Here is an 18,441-nt window from a genome sequence, read left to right as displayed (position 1 = left end):
TCAGCACGGCCAGGGGTAAACGACAGCAGGCAGTTTTACAACTTGCCTGTTTGGGGGACAAACCACACACCGCGCAGGAGTTGTGGAGGAGCATGGAACAGCAGACAAATGAGTGGTTGCTGCCAGCGAGCCTCAAGCCCGGCCTGGGCGAAATCTCATAGCAGCTCTGGGCCTAGCCGGTTTGACGCACATCCCTTGCCTGGCGCATGTGCTGAATTTGGTGGTGCAGAGGTTCCTTAAAAACTACCCCGATATGTCAGAGCTGCTGCAGAAAGTGCGGGCCGTTTGTGCGCACTTTCGGCGTTCTCACCCTGCTGCTGCTCGCCTGGCAGCGCTGCAGCGTAACTTCGGCCTTCCCGCTCACCGCCTCATATGTGACGTGCCCACAAGGTGGAACTCCACCTTGCACATGCTGGAAAGACTGTGCGAGCAGCAGCAGGCCATAGTGGAGTTTCAGCTGCAGCACGCACGCGTGAGTCGCTCTGCGGAACAGCACCACTTCACCACCAATAACTGGGCCTCCATGCGAGACCTGTGTGCCTTGTTGCGCTGTTTTGAGTACTCCACCAACATGGCCAGTGGCAATGACGCCGTTCTCAGCTTAACTATCCCACTTCTATGCCTCCTTGAAAAAACAATTCGGGCGATGATGGAAGAGGATGTGGCACAGGATGAGGAGGAGGAGGAGGATGAAGAGGTAACATTTCCAAGGCTTTCAGGGCAGTCATTCGCAAGGGGCTCCGAGGGTGGGTTCCTGCACACACAAACGCCAGGGACACAATTGTCCAGCAGGGGCACAGTTCTGGAGGATGAGGAGGATGAGGAGGAGGAGGAGCTGGAGGAGGAGATGGAACCATGTTCACAGCAGGGTGGCACCCAGGCCAGCTCATGGCCATCACTGGTGCATGGCTGGGGGGATACAGAGGACACGGACGATACACCTCCCACAGAGGACAGCCTTTCGTTGCCTCTGGGCAGCCTGGCACACATGAGCGATTACATGCTGCAGTGTCTCCACAACGACCGCCGAGTTGCCCACATTCTAACTTGTGCTGATTACTGGGTGGCCACGCTGCTGGATCCCCGTTACAAGGACAACGTACCGTCCTTAATTCACTCACTGGAGCGCGATCGCAAGATGCGCGAGTACAAGCGCACGCTGGTAGACGCCATGCTGCTGGCATTCCCATCTGACAGCGGGGCCGCAGTGGAAGCACAAGGCAGAGGAGGAGGAGGAGGAGGTCGCCAACGCAACCAGGGCACCGCCAGCACCTCAGAAGGCAGGGTTAGCATGGCCGAAATGTGGAAAAGCTTTGTCAGCACGCCACAACAAACAGCAGCACCAGCAGCTCAGATGGAACGTCTTAGCAGGAGGCAGCATTTTACCAACATGGTGGAGCAGTATGTGTGCACACGCCTACATGTAGTGAATGAGGGGTCTGCCCCCTTCAACTTCTGGGTCTCCAAATTGGGCACATGGCCTGAGCTTGCCCTTTACGCCTTGGAGGTGCTGGCGTGCCCTGCAGCCAGTGTATTATCTGAACGGGTATTTAGCACGGCTGGGGGCGTTATAACAGACAAGCGCAGCCGCCTGTCCAGAGACAATGTGGACAAGCTAACGTTGATTAAAATGAACCAGGCATGGATCCCACGGGACTTTTCCGTACCTTATGCAGAATAGCAATGGATACCGACCTTACCCACCCATTGTTCCATTTTTGCTCTTTCTCACTCTTTTGGGGTGTACCCTCATTTAAAATTTGAGAAAAGAAGCAGTGTTGGCTACCTCCTCCTCCTCCTCAGGGCCAGATTAACATAGGGGCTATTGGAGCTGCAGCTCCAGGCCCCTACCTTTTATATAGGCCCCGGGTTGGCCATATTCACTGTTACCGCTCTTCTGTCACTTGTAAACACAGAAGTCTGGCTTCTATGCTCGCTTCCCCAGGCAGCACCCTCAGAACCTCCCCACACAGCGCGAAGGCCGGACAAGGAGGGACAGTTGCCGATGCATGGATGTGTTTATGGGCTTCAGAGACAGCATCCCATGTTGAATTAGGCATGCATGGCTGCACCCTTCCTCCTCTGGGTGCATGGCAAGGCACGGCCCTTAAGGCCCTTCAAAATCCTCAGCACCAAGCCCATGATGCTCTTAATCCGGCCCTGGTCCTCCTCCACCGCCGCTTCCACCTACACCGCCCATAGGTGTGCGCAGCCTATTGCATTAAGGTGTGCACCCCAAAGTTGAAATACACATGCATGTGTTTGCCAGCAGGGAGAGTAATGTATCGGGGCCATGTACCTGTAGGCAAAGAGAAATAGAGCAGAGCAGGTCCGAGGGAGATCTTTCCCATCTCCTCACTGGCAAAGCTATGTGCCCTAGGTGATTAGGGTGTGCCCAGGCACACCCGGCACACCCTGTGCGCATGCCTATGTCACCGCCACATCCATATGGGCCTCGTCCTTCAGAGATGAAGAAGAACATTGTTTTATTTTTCTGTTTTTTGTTGTTTTAAGTTATTTCCCTATCCACATTTGTTTGCAGAGCACTTGCCATGCTCTTAATTACGTTTTGCTGCCATTTGCAGCACTCTAGCCCTTTCCTTTGGTGTTTTAGAGCCATTTTAGTGCCTTAAAGTTCGGGTCCCCATTGACTTCAATGGGGTTCGGTGTCCGGGAAAAGCTCGGTAAAAGTCCGGGACACCGACCCGGACTTTTTTTTAAAGTTCGACCGAACCCGTCGAACACGTACATCTAGGTGTCCGCTCAACCCTACTGAAGGGTAAAATCTATTTTTTGCAGCTACTGTACATAAGAGTTTTGACAGTTGTTTACTACTGTAGCTGCTTTGCATGGTGTAAAAAAGGATAAATGTGACCACAGAATGCCAGGAAAATGCCATAGAATTTCACATGGACGAAGGCCAGTAATAGTTTCATTGGGTGAACAATGCTTCATAAATAGACCCCATACAATAAATTGCAAATTTCCTTTTTCTATATAGCATTCTATATAATCAGTATAAAAAGAGAGGAAATAACCGTGCTAAGTAGAAGAAAAATTAAATTGAAGCAGCAGCTTCAAGTGTGACAACACCAAAAAACAGTAATAAATAAATAAGCCGCACAGCTTATTTATTTATTATAATTCTATATAATCAGCAGTAGAGGAAACAAATATATTTTTTTCACTTCACATACTTGGTTCTGTAAAACTTTTTATAAGTTCCTCCATAGACAACATCCAAGATACAGCTAGATGGCAGTTCTGTAGGAATATCCAGTTCCCGCTCTTCATGCCATCCTTTATCATTCCTTCTGCAATTGGTCCCTGGCCTTGTCCTAGAGATATTGACTGCACCCTGTAAGAGTTAAATTGCTTAAAATAACACTATACATCTTTGTATTTCTTTTAAACTATAAGGGCTCTTGCACACGGGCAACAATGCAAAATGTTTTTAGGCATTCAGGGTTTTTTTTTTTTAACTGATCCAAATGTAGCCTAAGCATGCATATATCAGTAAACAAGCGCTGCGTTTAGATCAGCTAATAAAAATTAAAAATACAATTTGCATTACTGGTCAGTATTGCATGTACAGTGGGTATAGAAAAAAATCAACCTCCCCCCCCCCCCCCCTTTAAAATAACTACATTTTATTGCTTAGCAGCCTGAAATGAAGACAGACAAGGTTTTTGTTTTATCCAGCTGTATGTAGATAGTGCAACTTAAAGCATCCAAGTGAAAGATATAATACCCACATGTCAACCAAAAAAAAAAATCAAAAACAAAATCACTGAGTTGGAAAAATGTTCACCCTTTGTGTGGAGAATTTGTGATATTGTTAACACAGGCACACAATGGCCACTCTTTGTCAACATTTTCATCAACTGGTTCAGAGTTGCTGTAGGCCTCTCTGACCAGTTTCCTCCTGACTCTTTCATCCAGTTTGAAGCAATGTCCTGATCCAGGGAGGGTCTGTGTTGTACCAAATACCGTCCACTTATTAATATTAGATTTCACTGTGTTTCTAGGTATTGATAAAGTCTTTTTATTTTTTTGGTATCCATCTCCTAACTTGTGCCTGTCCACAACTTTATCCTGGAGATCTTTTGACAATGCCTTGCCACCCATAGTTGATTGTTTGCTTCAGTTGCACTACCATGGACTGGAATGCTCCAGGAAAGCTCTTTTCACCCTGAGCTAATCAAAATGACCACAACTGATCACAGTTTAAAGTCAAATAGCTTTGTGTGCCATTGAGAAGAAAACTAGCTACAGCTCATTGAGTTTACAAGTACTTTTTAGGAGGGGGGGGGGCTTTTCCCAACACTTTTTTTCTGACATGTTGGTGTTATATCTTTCACTTGGATGTTATAAGTTGCACTGGGTAAATACAGCTGGATAAAGCAAAAACTGTACCTGTCTTCAGTTCAGGCTGCAAAGCAACAAAATGTAATTATTTTAAAGGGGGATGATTCTTTTCTATACAAGCTGTATACTAGATAGAATAACTTTTTTTCATATAAGTTTTATAAATTTTTATAAAGAAACGTTACATGAGGTTAAGTATGAAACATCGTTACATACAGTTTAATAATACAACACAATTGAACATACATTGAAATGTATTTGCAGTACAAAAAAACAAGTAAGCGGGTAATAGAGTAAAACAAGAAAAGGAAGAAAGAAAGAAATAAGGGAGCATATTATTGATTGGAATATTGGTGGGAATTAAAGCTTAATCCAAGGTGTCCATGAAATCCATGTTGACTGTAATTTATTGAATTTGTCAGAGCGTATAGCAAATTGTTTCTCATATTCGTATGTGAGATTGACTGTAGTGATTACCATATACACTCGAGTATAAGCCGACTTTTTCAGCATGTTTTTTTATGCTGAAAAAGCCTCCCTTGGCTTATACTCGAGTCACGGTCTCAATTACCTGTTCTCCGGTCAGTGCGCCGTACACATTCAGGTATTCCTGGGCAGACGGCACAGGCGCGGTGACGTGTTGGTGCCGGGCGGCGCCATTTTTAAATGTAAGACACCGCACCAAAACGTAAGTGAAACTCCTCCGCAGCCCCTGCATCTCCTAAAGAGATGCAGTGCTGCGGGCATGGTACAGGAGATTCTCCTGTACCATTCCCGCAGCACTGCATCTCCTGTACCATGCCTGTACCATCTGTGCCCTGCCTGTATTATCTCCTGTGCCATGCCTGTACCATCTCCTGTGCCATGCCTGTACCATCTCCTGTACCATCTCCTGTATCATACCTGTACCATCTCCTGTACCATTCCTGTACCATCTCCTGTACCATCTCCTGTACCATGCCTGTACCATCTCCTGTACTATCTCCTGTGCCATACCTGTACCATCTCCTGTACCATCTCTTGTACCATGCCTGAACCATCTCCTGTGCCATGCCTGTACCATCTCCTGTGCCATGCCTGTACCATCTCCTGTGCCATGCCTGTACCATCTCCTGTACAATTCCTGTACCATGCCTGTACCATCTCCTGTACCATGCCTGTACCATGCCCACAGCCCTGCATCTCCTGTACTATGTCCGCAGCCCCTACACCGTGACCGCAGCCCCTGTTTTGGGTCTCGTGGTGGTCCTGTTGGGTCCAGTAGTTGCTGCATTTCCCACCCTAGGCTATACTCGAGTCAATAAGTTTACCCAGTTTTTTGTGGTAAAATTAGGTGCCTCGGCTTATATTCGGGTTGGCTTATACTCGAGTATATACGGTACTTGCGATATATTTGGTGCTTTATCTGATAGAATAACTTTTATGCATATAAGCATGTATGCGGGTATATACACATGTAAACTCCAAATTTTTAGGGTATTTAAGAGCATGTAGACTTGTACTTTTAGGTTGTCGTATTTTATTTATTTTTTTTAGTTATTGACATTGGTATTACTGGTACAAGGGTGGAAAATAGGTGGGGGAGGGAGGAGAGTTCAAGTCTATTTTTCAAAACAAAATCAGTAGCAATAACACAAACGATCGTGTTTTTGAATTAAAACGCTGGCTAAAGGCTTGTTTGACATAGCTGAGTAATATCTTTGGTCCAGGCAGTTAGCATTTGTAAAATTGATTTCCAATACTGGGGGAGGGAGATAGTGAGAGAGAATGAATGCACGTGTTTATGATACCTAATAGATTTTTCTTACCTTTCCAAATATCCCTTTTCTTTCGCAAATCTTTGAAATGCTCCCATTGGGTCTGATCCAGTACTTAGTATAAAAACTAAAGGTGTGGAAGGTGACATGTCTTGGTAGAGGGTAGAAAGGTCGACAGGTGGGTTCTCAATGAATTTCTTTCCAAGATTAAGAATCACAAACTCTGTGATTGCAAAAACAACCTAAAATAAATATATATATAATTATTTATCCTTAAAATGAGAAACAATAATTTGAAAATATTCATTAACTGCATCCTAGTTAGACTTTTCAGTAAAAATCGTAGACATCTAGTTATTATATACAGTAGATGAATTTATTTTTTTTCGTACAGTTACTGCAAAAGCAGAGTTTGGCATAAGGTACAACTTTTGGCAGAATGCGTATTTATAGTCACGCAGTAAAAAATCGCAAAAAACCCCCTGGTCTTTTAGCAGCCAAATCCTCCGGGGCTTAAGTGGTTAACCACATGCTGACCGTAAAACTTACATCTACGGCGGCAAAGTGGCATGGCTTTGCTGGATCACATACCAAGTACGTGAATTTTCACTTCTGGGTCTGGGGCGTGCATGTGTGCCACCGGCGGCCCACTCCTGTTATGATTATACACAGCGGGAGCTGATCGGTGGGTACCACAGACTTGATGTCTGCCGTCACCCGCCGATCCTTTGATACAGAGGGAGAACAGCGGTCTGAGAAAGGAAGCAAGGCAGATTGCGGTTCTGTCACTACAGAAAGCATGGATCCTGTGTTCCTGCAAAGCAGAAACATGGATCTATGCCTTCCACTAGCACAAGTACCTCCCCTACAGTAAGAAAACACCAGCTAGGCACACAGTTAACCCTTCGATCGCCCCTGATATTAACCCCCTCCCAGCCAGTGCCGTTAGTATTTTTTAACACTGATCACTATATTAGTGTCACTGGTCCCCAAAAAATGTCAAAAGTGTTAGTGTCCAATTTATCTGCCGCAATATTGCAGTCCCTCTATAAGTCGCTGATCATTGCTAGTAAAAATCAATAAATAAAACTTTTGAGCAAACCAATCAATAATAAAGGCTTATTGGGATTTTATTTTATTTTTTACCAAAAATATGTAGCAAAATACATATTGGCATACATTTATGAAGAGATTTGATTTTTTTTGTTCAGGTTTTTTTAATGAATGTGTTTTAATTATCGTGACAAAGGGGGACTGGACAGTTTCAGACTGTTCTATGACTTTCTGTTAATTAAGGAGAAACTCATCCTTAAACTGAGGCCTATTTGCATATTGACTGACAATGTAACATAACATTGCACTAAAGCATTTTCAGTAACACCACATCCCTTTCCGTGGAAAACATTTCTTGCTATTGCACCCCCATAACTGTAACAGCCATTGTTATGGCAGCATTCAAGCATTAGTATTTGTCTCTGGCTACCTGTACTCCTTGAGAGATCAAAGCAGGACACCAAAGAAGTGGAATATACAAGGGGTAAAATACTTGATTTGTGAAGATTCCCACACATTTGCCTCCTTTCTGTTCTGTGGCACGTATTCACTATGCCCAGAGCCTACTTTCTGAACCACAGAGTTGCCAGAAGGAGGAATTTCAGGAGTCAGTACAGGAATCACAGCTTACAGGTAGCAAGGTACCATGGGATATGTAGTCCATATAATTAAAAGTGAACAGCACAGAAGCTGCAAAGCATGCAGGGAATGCAGAAAATTGTGGAAACAGATAGCCAGCAGACAGGCAGCACTCACAACATAAACTGAGATTTTTAAATAAGCTTATCTTGGATAGTCAAATATAAGTATTATACGTATTGTTATTACAATGATGATGTTAGAAAATGATAGTGTATGCTGTGAACTCCTGTAAATGTTAAAATAAGAATGGATTGGGAAACAAACACATGACTGTGTATTGCAACCTGCTGGCAGTAGCAACTTTGGAGTTGCTCTCTTAAACACTTCCATACCGGGTCATAGTAAAATGACGCCGGCAGGAAGGGCTCCTCAATCCGGACGGCTGTCATATGACGTCCGCCCACTCTCGCCGCTACTGCGTGCCCCCGGGGCTCGTCCCTCGGACAGAGCCCATCTCCGATCTAGGTAAAGAGCCAATTAAATTGGCTTTTTACCACGTGACCGGCTGTCAATCACAGCCGGTCACAGAATGTCAACAGAGAACACAGTAACTAGCTGTTACCGTATTCTCCTCCTCACATACTGCTCCTGTGTGAGGAGGAGATTGTGGTAACTACCGATAATAGTGCACCCCAAAACACACTGATTGCCCCCCCAATAAAGAGGACCTGTCACTAGCCCATCAAAGTACCTGTCACTAGCCCATCAAAGTACCTGTCACCAGCCCATCACAGTACCCGAGTACCTGTCACCAGCCAATCAGGTACTCTGATGACAGGTACTCGGGTACTCTGATGGGCTGGTGACAGGTACTTGGGTACTCTGATGGGCTGGTGACAGGTATTTGGGTACTCTGATGACAGGTACTCGGGTATTCTGATGACAGGTACTCGGGTACTTTGAGTACCTGTCATCGGAGTACCCGAGTACCTGTCATCGGTACCTGATGGGCTGGTGACAGGTATTCGGGTACTCTGATGACAGGTACTTGGGTACTCTGATGACGGGTACTTGGGTACTCTGATGACAGGTGCTCGGGTACTCTGATGGGCTGGTGACAGGTACTCGGGTACTATGATGGGCTGGTGACAGGTATTTGGGTACTCTGATGACGGGTACTCGGGTACTCTGATGACGGGTACTCGGGTACTCTGATGATGGGTACTCGGGTACTTTGATGACAGGTACTTGGGTACTTTTAGTACCTGTCATCGGAGTACCCGAGTACCTGTCATTGGAGTACCCGAGTACCTGTCATCGGAGTAACCAAGTACCTGTCATTGGAGTACCCGAGTACCTGTCACCAGCCCATCAGGTACTCTGATGACAGGTACTCGGGTACTCTGATGGGCTGGTGACAGGTACTCGGTATTCTGATGGGCTGGTGACAGGTATTTGGGTACTCTGATGATGGGTACTCGGGTACTCTGATGACGGGTACTCGGGTACTCTGATGATGGGTACTCGGGTACTTTGATGACAGGTACTTGGGTACTTTTAGTACCTGTCATCGGAGTACCCGAGTACCTGTCATTGGAGTACCCGAGTACCTGTCATCGGAGTAACCAAGTACCTGTCATTGGAGTACCCGAGTACCTGTCACCAGCCCATCAGGTACTCTGATGACAGGTACTCGGGTACTCTGATGGGCTGGTGACAGGTACTCGGTATTCTGATGGGCTGGTGACAGGTATTTGGGTACTCTGATGATGGGTACTCGGGTACTCTGATGACGGGTACTCGGGTACTTTGATGACAGGTACTCAGGTACTTTGAGTACCTGTCATCGGAGTACCCGAGTACCTGTCATCGGAGTACCCGAGTACCTGTCATCGGAGTAACCAAGTACCTGTCATCGGAGTACCCGAGTACCTGTCATCGGAGTAACCAAGTACCTGTCATTGGAGTACCCTAGCACCTGTCACCAGCCCATCAGGTACTCTGATGACAGGTGCTCGGGTACTCCGATGACAGGTACTCGGGTACTCTGATGACAGGTACTTGGGTACATTGAGTACCTGTCATCGGAGTACCCGAGTACCTGTCATCAGAGTACCCGAGTACCTGTCATCGGAGTACCCGAGTACCTGTCATCGGAGTACCCGAGTACATGTCACCAACCCATCAGGTACTCTGATGACAGGTACTCGGGTACTCTGATGGGCTGGTGACAGGTACTCGGGTACTCTGATGGGCTGGTGACAGGTATTTGGGTACTCTGATGACAGGTACTCGGGTACTCTGATGGGCTGGTGACAGTTACTCTGGTAATCTGATGGGCTGGTGACAGGTATTTGGGTACTCTGATGGGCTAGTGACAGGTACTTGGGTACTCCGATGACAGGTACTCGGGTACACTGATGACAGGTACTCGGGTACATTGAGTACCTGTCATCGGAGTACCCGAGTACCTGTCATCGGAGTAACCAAGTACCTGTCATCGGAGTACCCGAGTACCTGTCATCGGAGTAACCAAGTACCTGTCATTGGAGTACCCTAGCACCTGTCACCAGCCCATCAGGTACTCTGATGACAGGTACTCAGGTACTCTGATGGGCTGGTGACAGGTACTCGGGTACTCCGATGACAGGTACTCGGGTACTCTGATGACAGGTACTTGGGTACATTGAGTACCTGTCATCGGAGTACCCGAGTACCTGTCATCAGAGTACCCGAGTACCTGTCATTGGAGTACCCGAGTACCTGTCATCGGAGTACCCGAGTACATGTCACCAACCCATCAGGTACTCTGATGACAGGTACTCGGGTACTCTGATGGGCTGGTGACAGGTACTTGGGTACTCTGATGGGCTGGTGACAGGTATTTGGGTACTCTGATGACAGGTACTCGGGTACTCTGATGGGCTGGTGACAGTTACTCGGGTAATCTGATGGGCTGGTGACAGGTATTTGGGTACTCTGATGGGCTAGTGACAGGTACTTGGGTACTCCGATGACAGGTACTCGGGTACTCTGATGACAGGTACTCGGGTACATTGAGTACCTGTCATCGGAGTACCCGAGTACCTGTCATCGGAGTACCCGAGTACCTGTCATCGGAGTACCCGAGTACCTGTCATCAGAGTACCCGTGTACCTGTCATCAGAGTACCCGAGTACCTGTTTCCAGCCCAGAGTGCCCGAGTACCTATCTGAACCCCATCAGATTACCAGAGTACCTGTCTCTAGCCCATCAGAATACCCAAGTACCTCTCTGAAGCTCATCAGAGTACCCGAGTACCTTTCTGAAGCCGATCAGTGTACCTGAGTACCTGTCTGCAGCCCATCAGAGTACCTGAGTATCTATCTGCAGCCCATGCCTCCTAGATTATGTGTTGGGGTGTTTGCTTTCCAAAATGGGGTCATTTTGTGGGGGTTTCCATTGTTCTGGGGTTACAGGGCCTTCAAAAGTGTGGTTGTAATGAAATTATATGTGTAACTTATGCTCCTAGAACACTTGACGGTGCTCCTTGCATGTTGGGCCTCTGTATGTGGATATGCTGTGACAAAGTCCCACAAATGTGGTATCGCCATACTCAGGAGGAGTAGCAGAATGTATTTTGGGGTGTCATTTTTGCTATGTACATGCTCTGTGTTAGAAATATCTTATAAATTGACAACTTTGTGTAAAAAAAAAAATGAGTTTTCATTTTTTTTCCACATTTTCCAAAAAGTTGTGGGAAAAAAAATGACATGTTTAAAAGACTCATTATGCCTCATAGAATATACGTTGGGGTGTTTGCTTTCCAAAATGGGGTCATTTTGTGGGTAATTCCCTTGTCCTGGTGCTCCAGGGCCTTCAAAAGTGTGATAGGTCGTTAGGAAATTATATGTGTAATTTATGCTCCTAGAACACCTGACGATGCTTCTTGAATGTTGGGCCTCTGTATGTGGCCAGGCTGTGTAAAAGTCTCACACATGTGGTATTGCTATACTCAGGAGGAATAGCAGAATGTATTTTGGGATGTAATTGCAAGTATGCATATACTGTGTGTGAGAAATAACTTGTTATTATGACAATTTTGTGTAAAAAAAACATATATTTCTTCATTTTCCCAAGAATTGTGGGAAAAAATTACAACTTCAAAAAACTCACCATGCCTCTTATTAAATACTCTGGAATGTCTTCTTTCCAAAAAGGGGTCATTTGGGGGGGTATTTGTACAGTCCTGACATTTCAGGGCCTCAAGAAATTAGATAGACCGTCGGTACATCAGGTGTGATCAATTTTCAATGATTGGCACCATAGCTTGTAGACTCTATAACTTTCACACAGACTAAATAATAACCACTAATTTGGGTTATTTTTACCAAAGATATGTAGAAGTATAAATTTTGGCCCAAATTTATGAAAAAAAATATTTATTTGCAAAATTTTATAATAGAAACTAAAACAAAATGTGTTTTTTTCAAAATTTTCGCACTTTTTTCCCTTTTATCGCAAAAAATAAAAAAAAAACAGTGGTGATTAAATACTACCAAAAGAAAGCTCTATTTGTGTGAAAAAAACTATAAAAAATTTGATTGGGTACAGCGCTGTATGACTGAGTAATTATCATTCAAAGTGTGAGAGCGCTGAAAGCTGAAAATTGGTCTGGGCAGGAAGGGGGTGTAACTGTTCTGTATGGAAGTGGTTAAAGGGTTTGTAACCCTAAAATAAAAAGTTGATCCTGTTCCCTTAAAGCAGTGCCGGGACAAGGTCATCCAGCGTCCAGGGCAAGGATCCAAACTGCGCCGCCCCTTTCCTTAGGATTAGGGTCAAGGCTCCCCCCCATCCCTGCAATAAACCATTGCGCCCAGGGCAACCACCCCTACTGCCCACCTCTTGTCCCAGCCCTGCCTTAAAACATGCATAACCGTACAATGCTTGTGCAGTATAATTTTGCCCCTTGTATAATTTAAAATACCTGGCTGATCCTGCCTGGTTCTGCCCTCCCCTCTGTAAACAGACCACGGTTTATCATGGCTGCTGAGCCCTGACACCGTGGTCAGTTTATGTGCCTCCATCATCCACTGTCTCTCCTCTGTCCTCCATGCCCCCCATCCTCCCTGCCTGTCAGCTCATGTCAGTGCAGCTTTGCTCCCCACCCCTTCCCTTCCTGCTGCTATTAGAACTTTGTTATATTCATACATTCCCATCTGTTGGATAATGAAATGTGCTCCACCATATGTGCTTTATAAAAAATATGCCAATTTCTACCTTATTTCAGAGCGCCTCTCGGCGCTCACGTTGCTGACCGCCACTCTTCTCCTCTCCTCTCCTCCCCTCCTTCCAGCTGCTGTCAGCAGGAGTTCTCAGCCCCTCCCACTGTAGCTGTTAGACTGGAAGAGGAGAGTGGCGAGAAGTCACGTGAGCGCTGGGAGGCACTCTGAAATAAGTTAGAAAACAGCTAATTTTTTTAAAAAGCACATACAGTGGGGCACATAATTTGTACGATCTTGACAAAGTCGCTTTACAACCACTTTAAGCTACCTCCTATATTGTAGGTTTTAATATTTTTCCAAGTTATAATTTCTTTAGGAAGCATTCTTTTGTTTACCCTTATAAAAAATGCTTTACGAAAAAATTAAAATATATTTCTTTTTTAAAATGCTATCAGTGAGCAAATATTTAGTATCTTTCTCCAAATGTAAGATTTATTACAAGGTAAAATTAAAAATGCTAAAACGTTTTTTTCCTTTATTTGTCTAAATAAATGAACACTAGCAATTCCTAATCCTAGCAATGCTAATTAACTGGTATTTAAAGAAGGCATTGTTGAGCACACAAAAAAGAACAAGAATAGAATTAATTTAAATTGTACCAGAATCTGCAAACAACACATTCTTTTCAGTTTAGTAAGACGATTAGTTTCTTAATACTGCATGGACAACACTGCATACAATATGTAAAAAGCAACCTTACAGAGATAGAATGTAATTCGCAAGAGGATTGCTCAAGATTGGGTCATTCATAAAAATTGTGCATGCCCCTTAATGGGTGGCTTGCAAATAATTGAAAACAAAAGTTCTCCATAACACTTCCAGCTAGTCAGCAAAAAAAGTATATTTCGACAGTTTTAACATTTTAGGTTGAAAACAGAAGTTTTTATTGCAGGTATTTGAAAATAATAATGAAGCCTTGCTGCTGCATCAAGGCATCTCAGTAAAGGGTTGTCCCTAACTCCTAACTTTTGGAGTGCCCAATTTTGGAAAAAAACCCATCAGAAGCCCAGACTTATTCAAGTGGTAGTTGGTTAAAGGAGCGCCCAAGTTCAGCAATAAGAATCCCACTTGAATCAAAAGATCGTCATTTTATTGGTAGCAGAACATGTTAAAGCCAACGTGTTTCGGGGGAACAGAGACTCCCCCCTTCTTCAGGGGTCGCTTTCCACCTCGATATCATGGTTATTGCTTATGCTTTCATTCAATAAATCAACGATCTTTTGATCCAAGTGGGATTCTTATTGCTGATTTTGGGCACTACTTTAACCGACTACCACTAGAAACTTTGGAAATGACCACTAGGCCGTATCTTAAGGTAGCAGCCCAGACCCATTAACAAGGGTCCACTGCCTTTTTTCATCCAGTCAGGCCAGATTGATTGGGAGTTAATTTCCCCAAGTGGCCCTCTCTCACCTACCACCCACCCACAGACCCTCTATCCAGCAGGTCAGTCCAGCGCAGCCATCAACTTTTAAAAAAAACAGACTTATTCAAGGCAGCTTAAGACCCTTGGTGTGTTACTATTGCAAATCCCAAAAAAATAGAACATGGAGGTGCTCAATCAATCATATTCAGATCAATTTATATTCAGAAAAAGGATATACAACAACACAAGCCCATAAAAATAGAAACCAGCTAGTGTCTTCTCTCAGACACCTGAGCCCAGAGCTGCCTGCCTTCTATTCTGGGTAAGGAGACTAGGTAGTTGATTTACTAACACCCAGAGAGTGCAAAATCTGGTGCAGCTCTGCACAGAAACCAATGAGCTTCTATTCTCTTCACTTTTATACTTAGTTGGGACATGACGCTACTCTTATATCAAGACATCGCTTGTTTATCAAGTCAAAATTCATAAAAAAAATTTAGCTTGTCTTGCAAAACACTCTCAAACCAAGTTACTCACAATCCAAGGTTTTACTGTATGTGGAGTGTGTTGTAGTAGTGTTGCGAATAATAGTGCTCGTCCAGTTCCGGACCGCCGACTGTATATATACAGTACATCATTATTTTGACGTTAAATACCGGGGTTATGGCAGCAGCTAGCTGCCATAACCCCAGTCATTTTTTATACAGTGGACAATTTGGCGTCCGATAAAAGTGGTCTTGACTCCAGATTCCCCACTGGATCACTTTTATAGGCAGTGAGAGAGGTGCCCCCTCCCATTGCTTTCCAATCGTTTCCCTGCTTACCGGAGCCATTGGTAAAGGGGGAAACTATCCGATCCCCTGAATCGATGGTCTGGAAGTCGAGTGAGGGTAAAATAGTCCCCACTCTACTCTATGCCCTTGAAGAACCGGAGTGACGTCTGACGTCACTTCCACCTAATGGACTTAAAGGGCCAATTTTTTGGGTAAAAAATCTAAACTTACATTTTTTTTTTTTTATGATTTTCAGTGTAAATGTGAGATCTGAGGTCTTTTTGACCCCATATTTTGCCATAAAGAGGCCCTCTCTGCTTATTTCTATTACAAGGGATATTTACAGTAAAATAAATAAGAAAAAAATGTAAAGCTCCCCCGTCCCTCCGAGCTTGCGCGCAGAAGCGAACGCATACATAAGTCGTGCCCACATATGTAAACAGCGTTCAACCCACGAGACCAATCGCCACAAGACCAATAATTCTTGCACTGGAACTCTTCTGTAACTCTACATAGGTAACCTGTAAAAATGTTTAAAGTGTTGCCTTTGGAGATTTTTAAGTACCATAGTTTTTCGCCATTCCGCGAGCATGTGCAATTTTAAAGCATAACATGTTAGGTATCTATTTACTCGGCGTAACATCATCTTTCATAAAATTGGGCTAACCTTACTGTTTCCTTTTTTTCTTATTCATTTTTTGAATTTGCTGTGCAAATACGGTGTGACATAATATTGCAACGATCTCAATTTTATTCTCTAGGGTCTCTGCTAATATATATATATATATATATATATATATATATATATATACATATATATATATATATATATATATATATATATATATAATGTTTGAGGGTTCTAAGTAATTTTCTAGCAAAAAATACTGATTTGAAAACTGGTAAACAACAAATGTCAGAAATAGGCCCGATCCTTACGTGGTTAACAACAAGACAAGCCGACAGCTACAGCTGTAGTCTTTCCCTTAAGAATAACTTGGGTCTGGCAGACAGGTCTATCTTCCAGTGAATGGCTAGCGGAAGGCTCTAAGCTTATTCTTTCCTCAGGATGGAAGATTACATTTCAAAATGAGATATTATTCCCCTTCTCCTCTGGAGTGGAGACGAACAGCGCACACGGAGAGGAAGAGGCGGCGACATACAGGGCTTACACTTTAAGTATACTTGAATAAACTGTAAGTGTATTTGTTAGTGTTCATGTTTTTACAGTTTTCAGTTATTGGAAAAACTCTTTTTTTTTTAACTGTAGTGTATATTTTTACAGACTACAGTTACTTACCTTTTCTTCCATTACGCTTTTAACAAGAATCAACTTCTGAAATAAGGTCAGTCTCTCATCCCATGATTCATGTGCAGTCCCATTTTCCTTTCCAGGTTGTACTTTAGACATCTGAGTGGTATTGCCATCCAAAGAAGAGGGATTAATTTGGACTTTTAGAGACCCTGAAAATGCAAGACAAGCTACTATATTATCATTGACACTATATATTTTGTTTCCTTAATTACTTGCTGACCTCCCTATAGCAGTTTTACTGCTACAAGGCAGCACCTGTGTGCCAGATCAGGTATATACATGATTCCGCACTTCCGCCAGTAGGGAGCACGCACATGCCACCGGCGCACCACTTCTGTTGTGATTATCCACAGCAAAAAGGTGGAATCAAATCCATCTCTTCCCCTAGTAAAAGCAGCACACACAGTTAGACACAAACACTGGGTAGGCACACATTTAACCCTTTGATAGCCCTTGATGTTTAACCCCTTCCTAGCCAGTGTCATTAGTACAGTGACAGAGACTGTATACCAAACCCAGAACACTCTGTGAGGAATAAAACTATAATTTGACATAAAGTATATGTAAACCCTGACAATGAACGTCTGGTATTTGCTATTTATACTATTTAGAGCATTTTGTTTTATCTGTTTGATAAGTGCAAAGCCTAATTGTTAGTCACATCATAAATTTAGAGCTGTCTTGTGTACACTTCCTGTGTTATCTCAAGAAGAGTAATTAGCCATCCTAGTCGTTATGAATGATTAGCCTTTGTTGTAGTGATAGAAAAGTGTCACAAAAAAATTCTTAGTCTCAACTAAAGCATCATACTCTGGAGGATGGTTAGGGATGGTTAGGGACTTCTTCCGAATTGTATTTAACCAATGTTACAGACTTACAACATAAGAACACTTCTTGTCCAGCTTTAGTAAGAGCCGGTTCACACTACCACGACCATAAAGTCGCCCAGTGACTTGAAGAGACTTGTTTAGACACTTGGAAGAGACTTGGAAGAGACTTGGAAGAGACTTGTGCACTACTTTGAAGAGACAGGCGACTTTGTCTGTGGGGAATGCCTGGCTAATCTCTTTCTTCTTCCTGGAAAGTCTGATAATAAGTCGCTTCAATTAAGATAAGGAGGCGACTCCCATTGAAGTATATGGGACAGTCGGATCACAGGTCGCCTCAAAGTAGTACCGGACCCTTTTCTGAAGTCGGAGCGACTTCAGTTGTGCTAATTAAGACGGCACTGATTGATTAACATTGCTTTTGTTATGTCAAGCGACCTGGGGCTACACAAGTCGCCTCACAAGTCGTGCTAGTGTGAATGGGCTCTAAATCAGAACCTGTATACAATGTATCATTACTGGTAATGGGAATATGGCCAGATTTATCAATAATGGAGCAAGAAAAATTGAGCTTATGTAGTACTCTATAGCAAGTGATAAGAATATTAACACCTTCCTGGGCGGGACTTTCCTCCTTCTAAATGAATGTCATATGACGTCCTCTCAAAAGGCCTCTTAGTGGCGCAATCTGTCACTGGTTGTGTCCAACAGACACAGGTGATGATTGATCACTATAAAAGCCCGCTGCCAGTATCATGTGATCGCTGTGACCAATCACATGACAATTGTAAGCAATAGGTAGCTTCCTTTAATGACATCAAGTGTATATTGATTGGTCACAGTAATCACATGGTACAGACAGGCCAATCATAGCTCATCTGTACTTTGTGATTAGCTTTGGCCAATCATACCTAATCACAACAAAAGACATTGAATGAAACTGTTTAATTCAGTAAAAATTGTTGCTTATACGAAATTCATTTGTAAAAGCAATCATAATGCTTAAAAAAAAATCCTGATCACTTCCCCAGAGTAGTATAGTGTTTCTATGGTAACTCTGCATTGTTCTGGTCGCAGTGTGTTAGAAAAAATGTAAAAAAAAAAAAAAATTAAAAAACAAATAGAAAAAATGTGTT

The 18,441-nt window shown here is 43.7% G+C and overlaps 1 protein-coding gene across 1 annotated transcript in view; it reads right to left on the bottom strand.

Annotated features, from left to right (window-relative positions):
• Positions 1-18,441, bottom strand: part of DNAH6 (dynein axonemal heavy chain 6) — a 473,665-nt gene that overhangs the window by 73,805 nt on the left and 381,419 nt on the right. The window contains exons 63-65 of the mRNA XM_082248007.1: positions 16,464-16,627; positions 6,177-6,367; positions 3,198-3,358 (exon numbers count right to left, since the gene is read on the bottom strand). Of these exons, the coding sequence (XP_082104133.1) occupies positions 3,198-3,358; positions 6,177-6,367; positions 16,464-16,627 (516 nt within the window). The remainder of the gene's footprint in view (positions 1-3,197; positions 3,359-6,176; positions 6,368-16,463; positions 16,628-18,441) is intronic.

This window comes from Pelophylax lessonae, assembly GCF_965119305.1.
Source record: "Pelophylax lessonae genome assembly, chromosome: 1".
Lineage (NCBI taxonomy): Eukaryota > Metazoa > Chordata > Amphibia > Anura > Ranidae > Pelophylax > Pelophylax lessonae.
The sequence above is the reverse complement of the archived record's forward strand: the minus strand, read 5'-3'. Positions and strand labels throughout refer to the sequence as shown.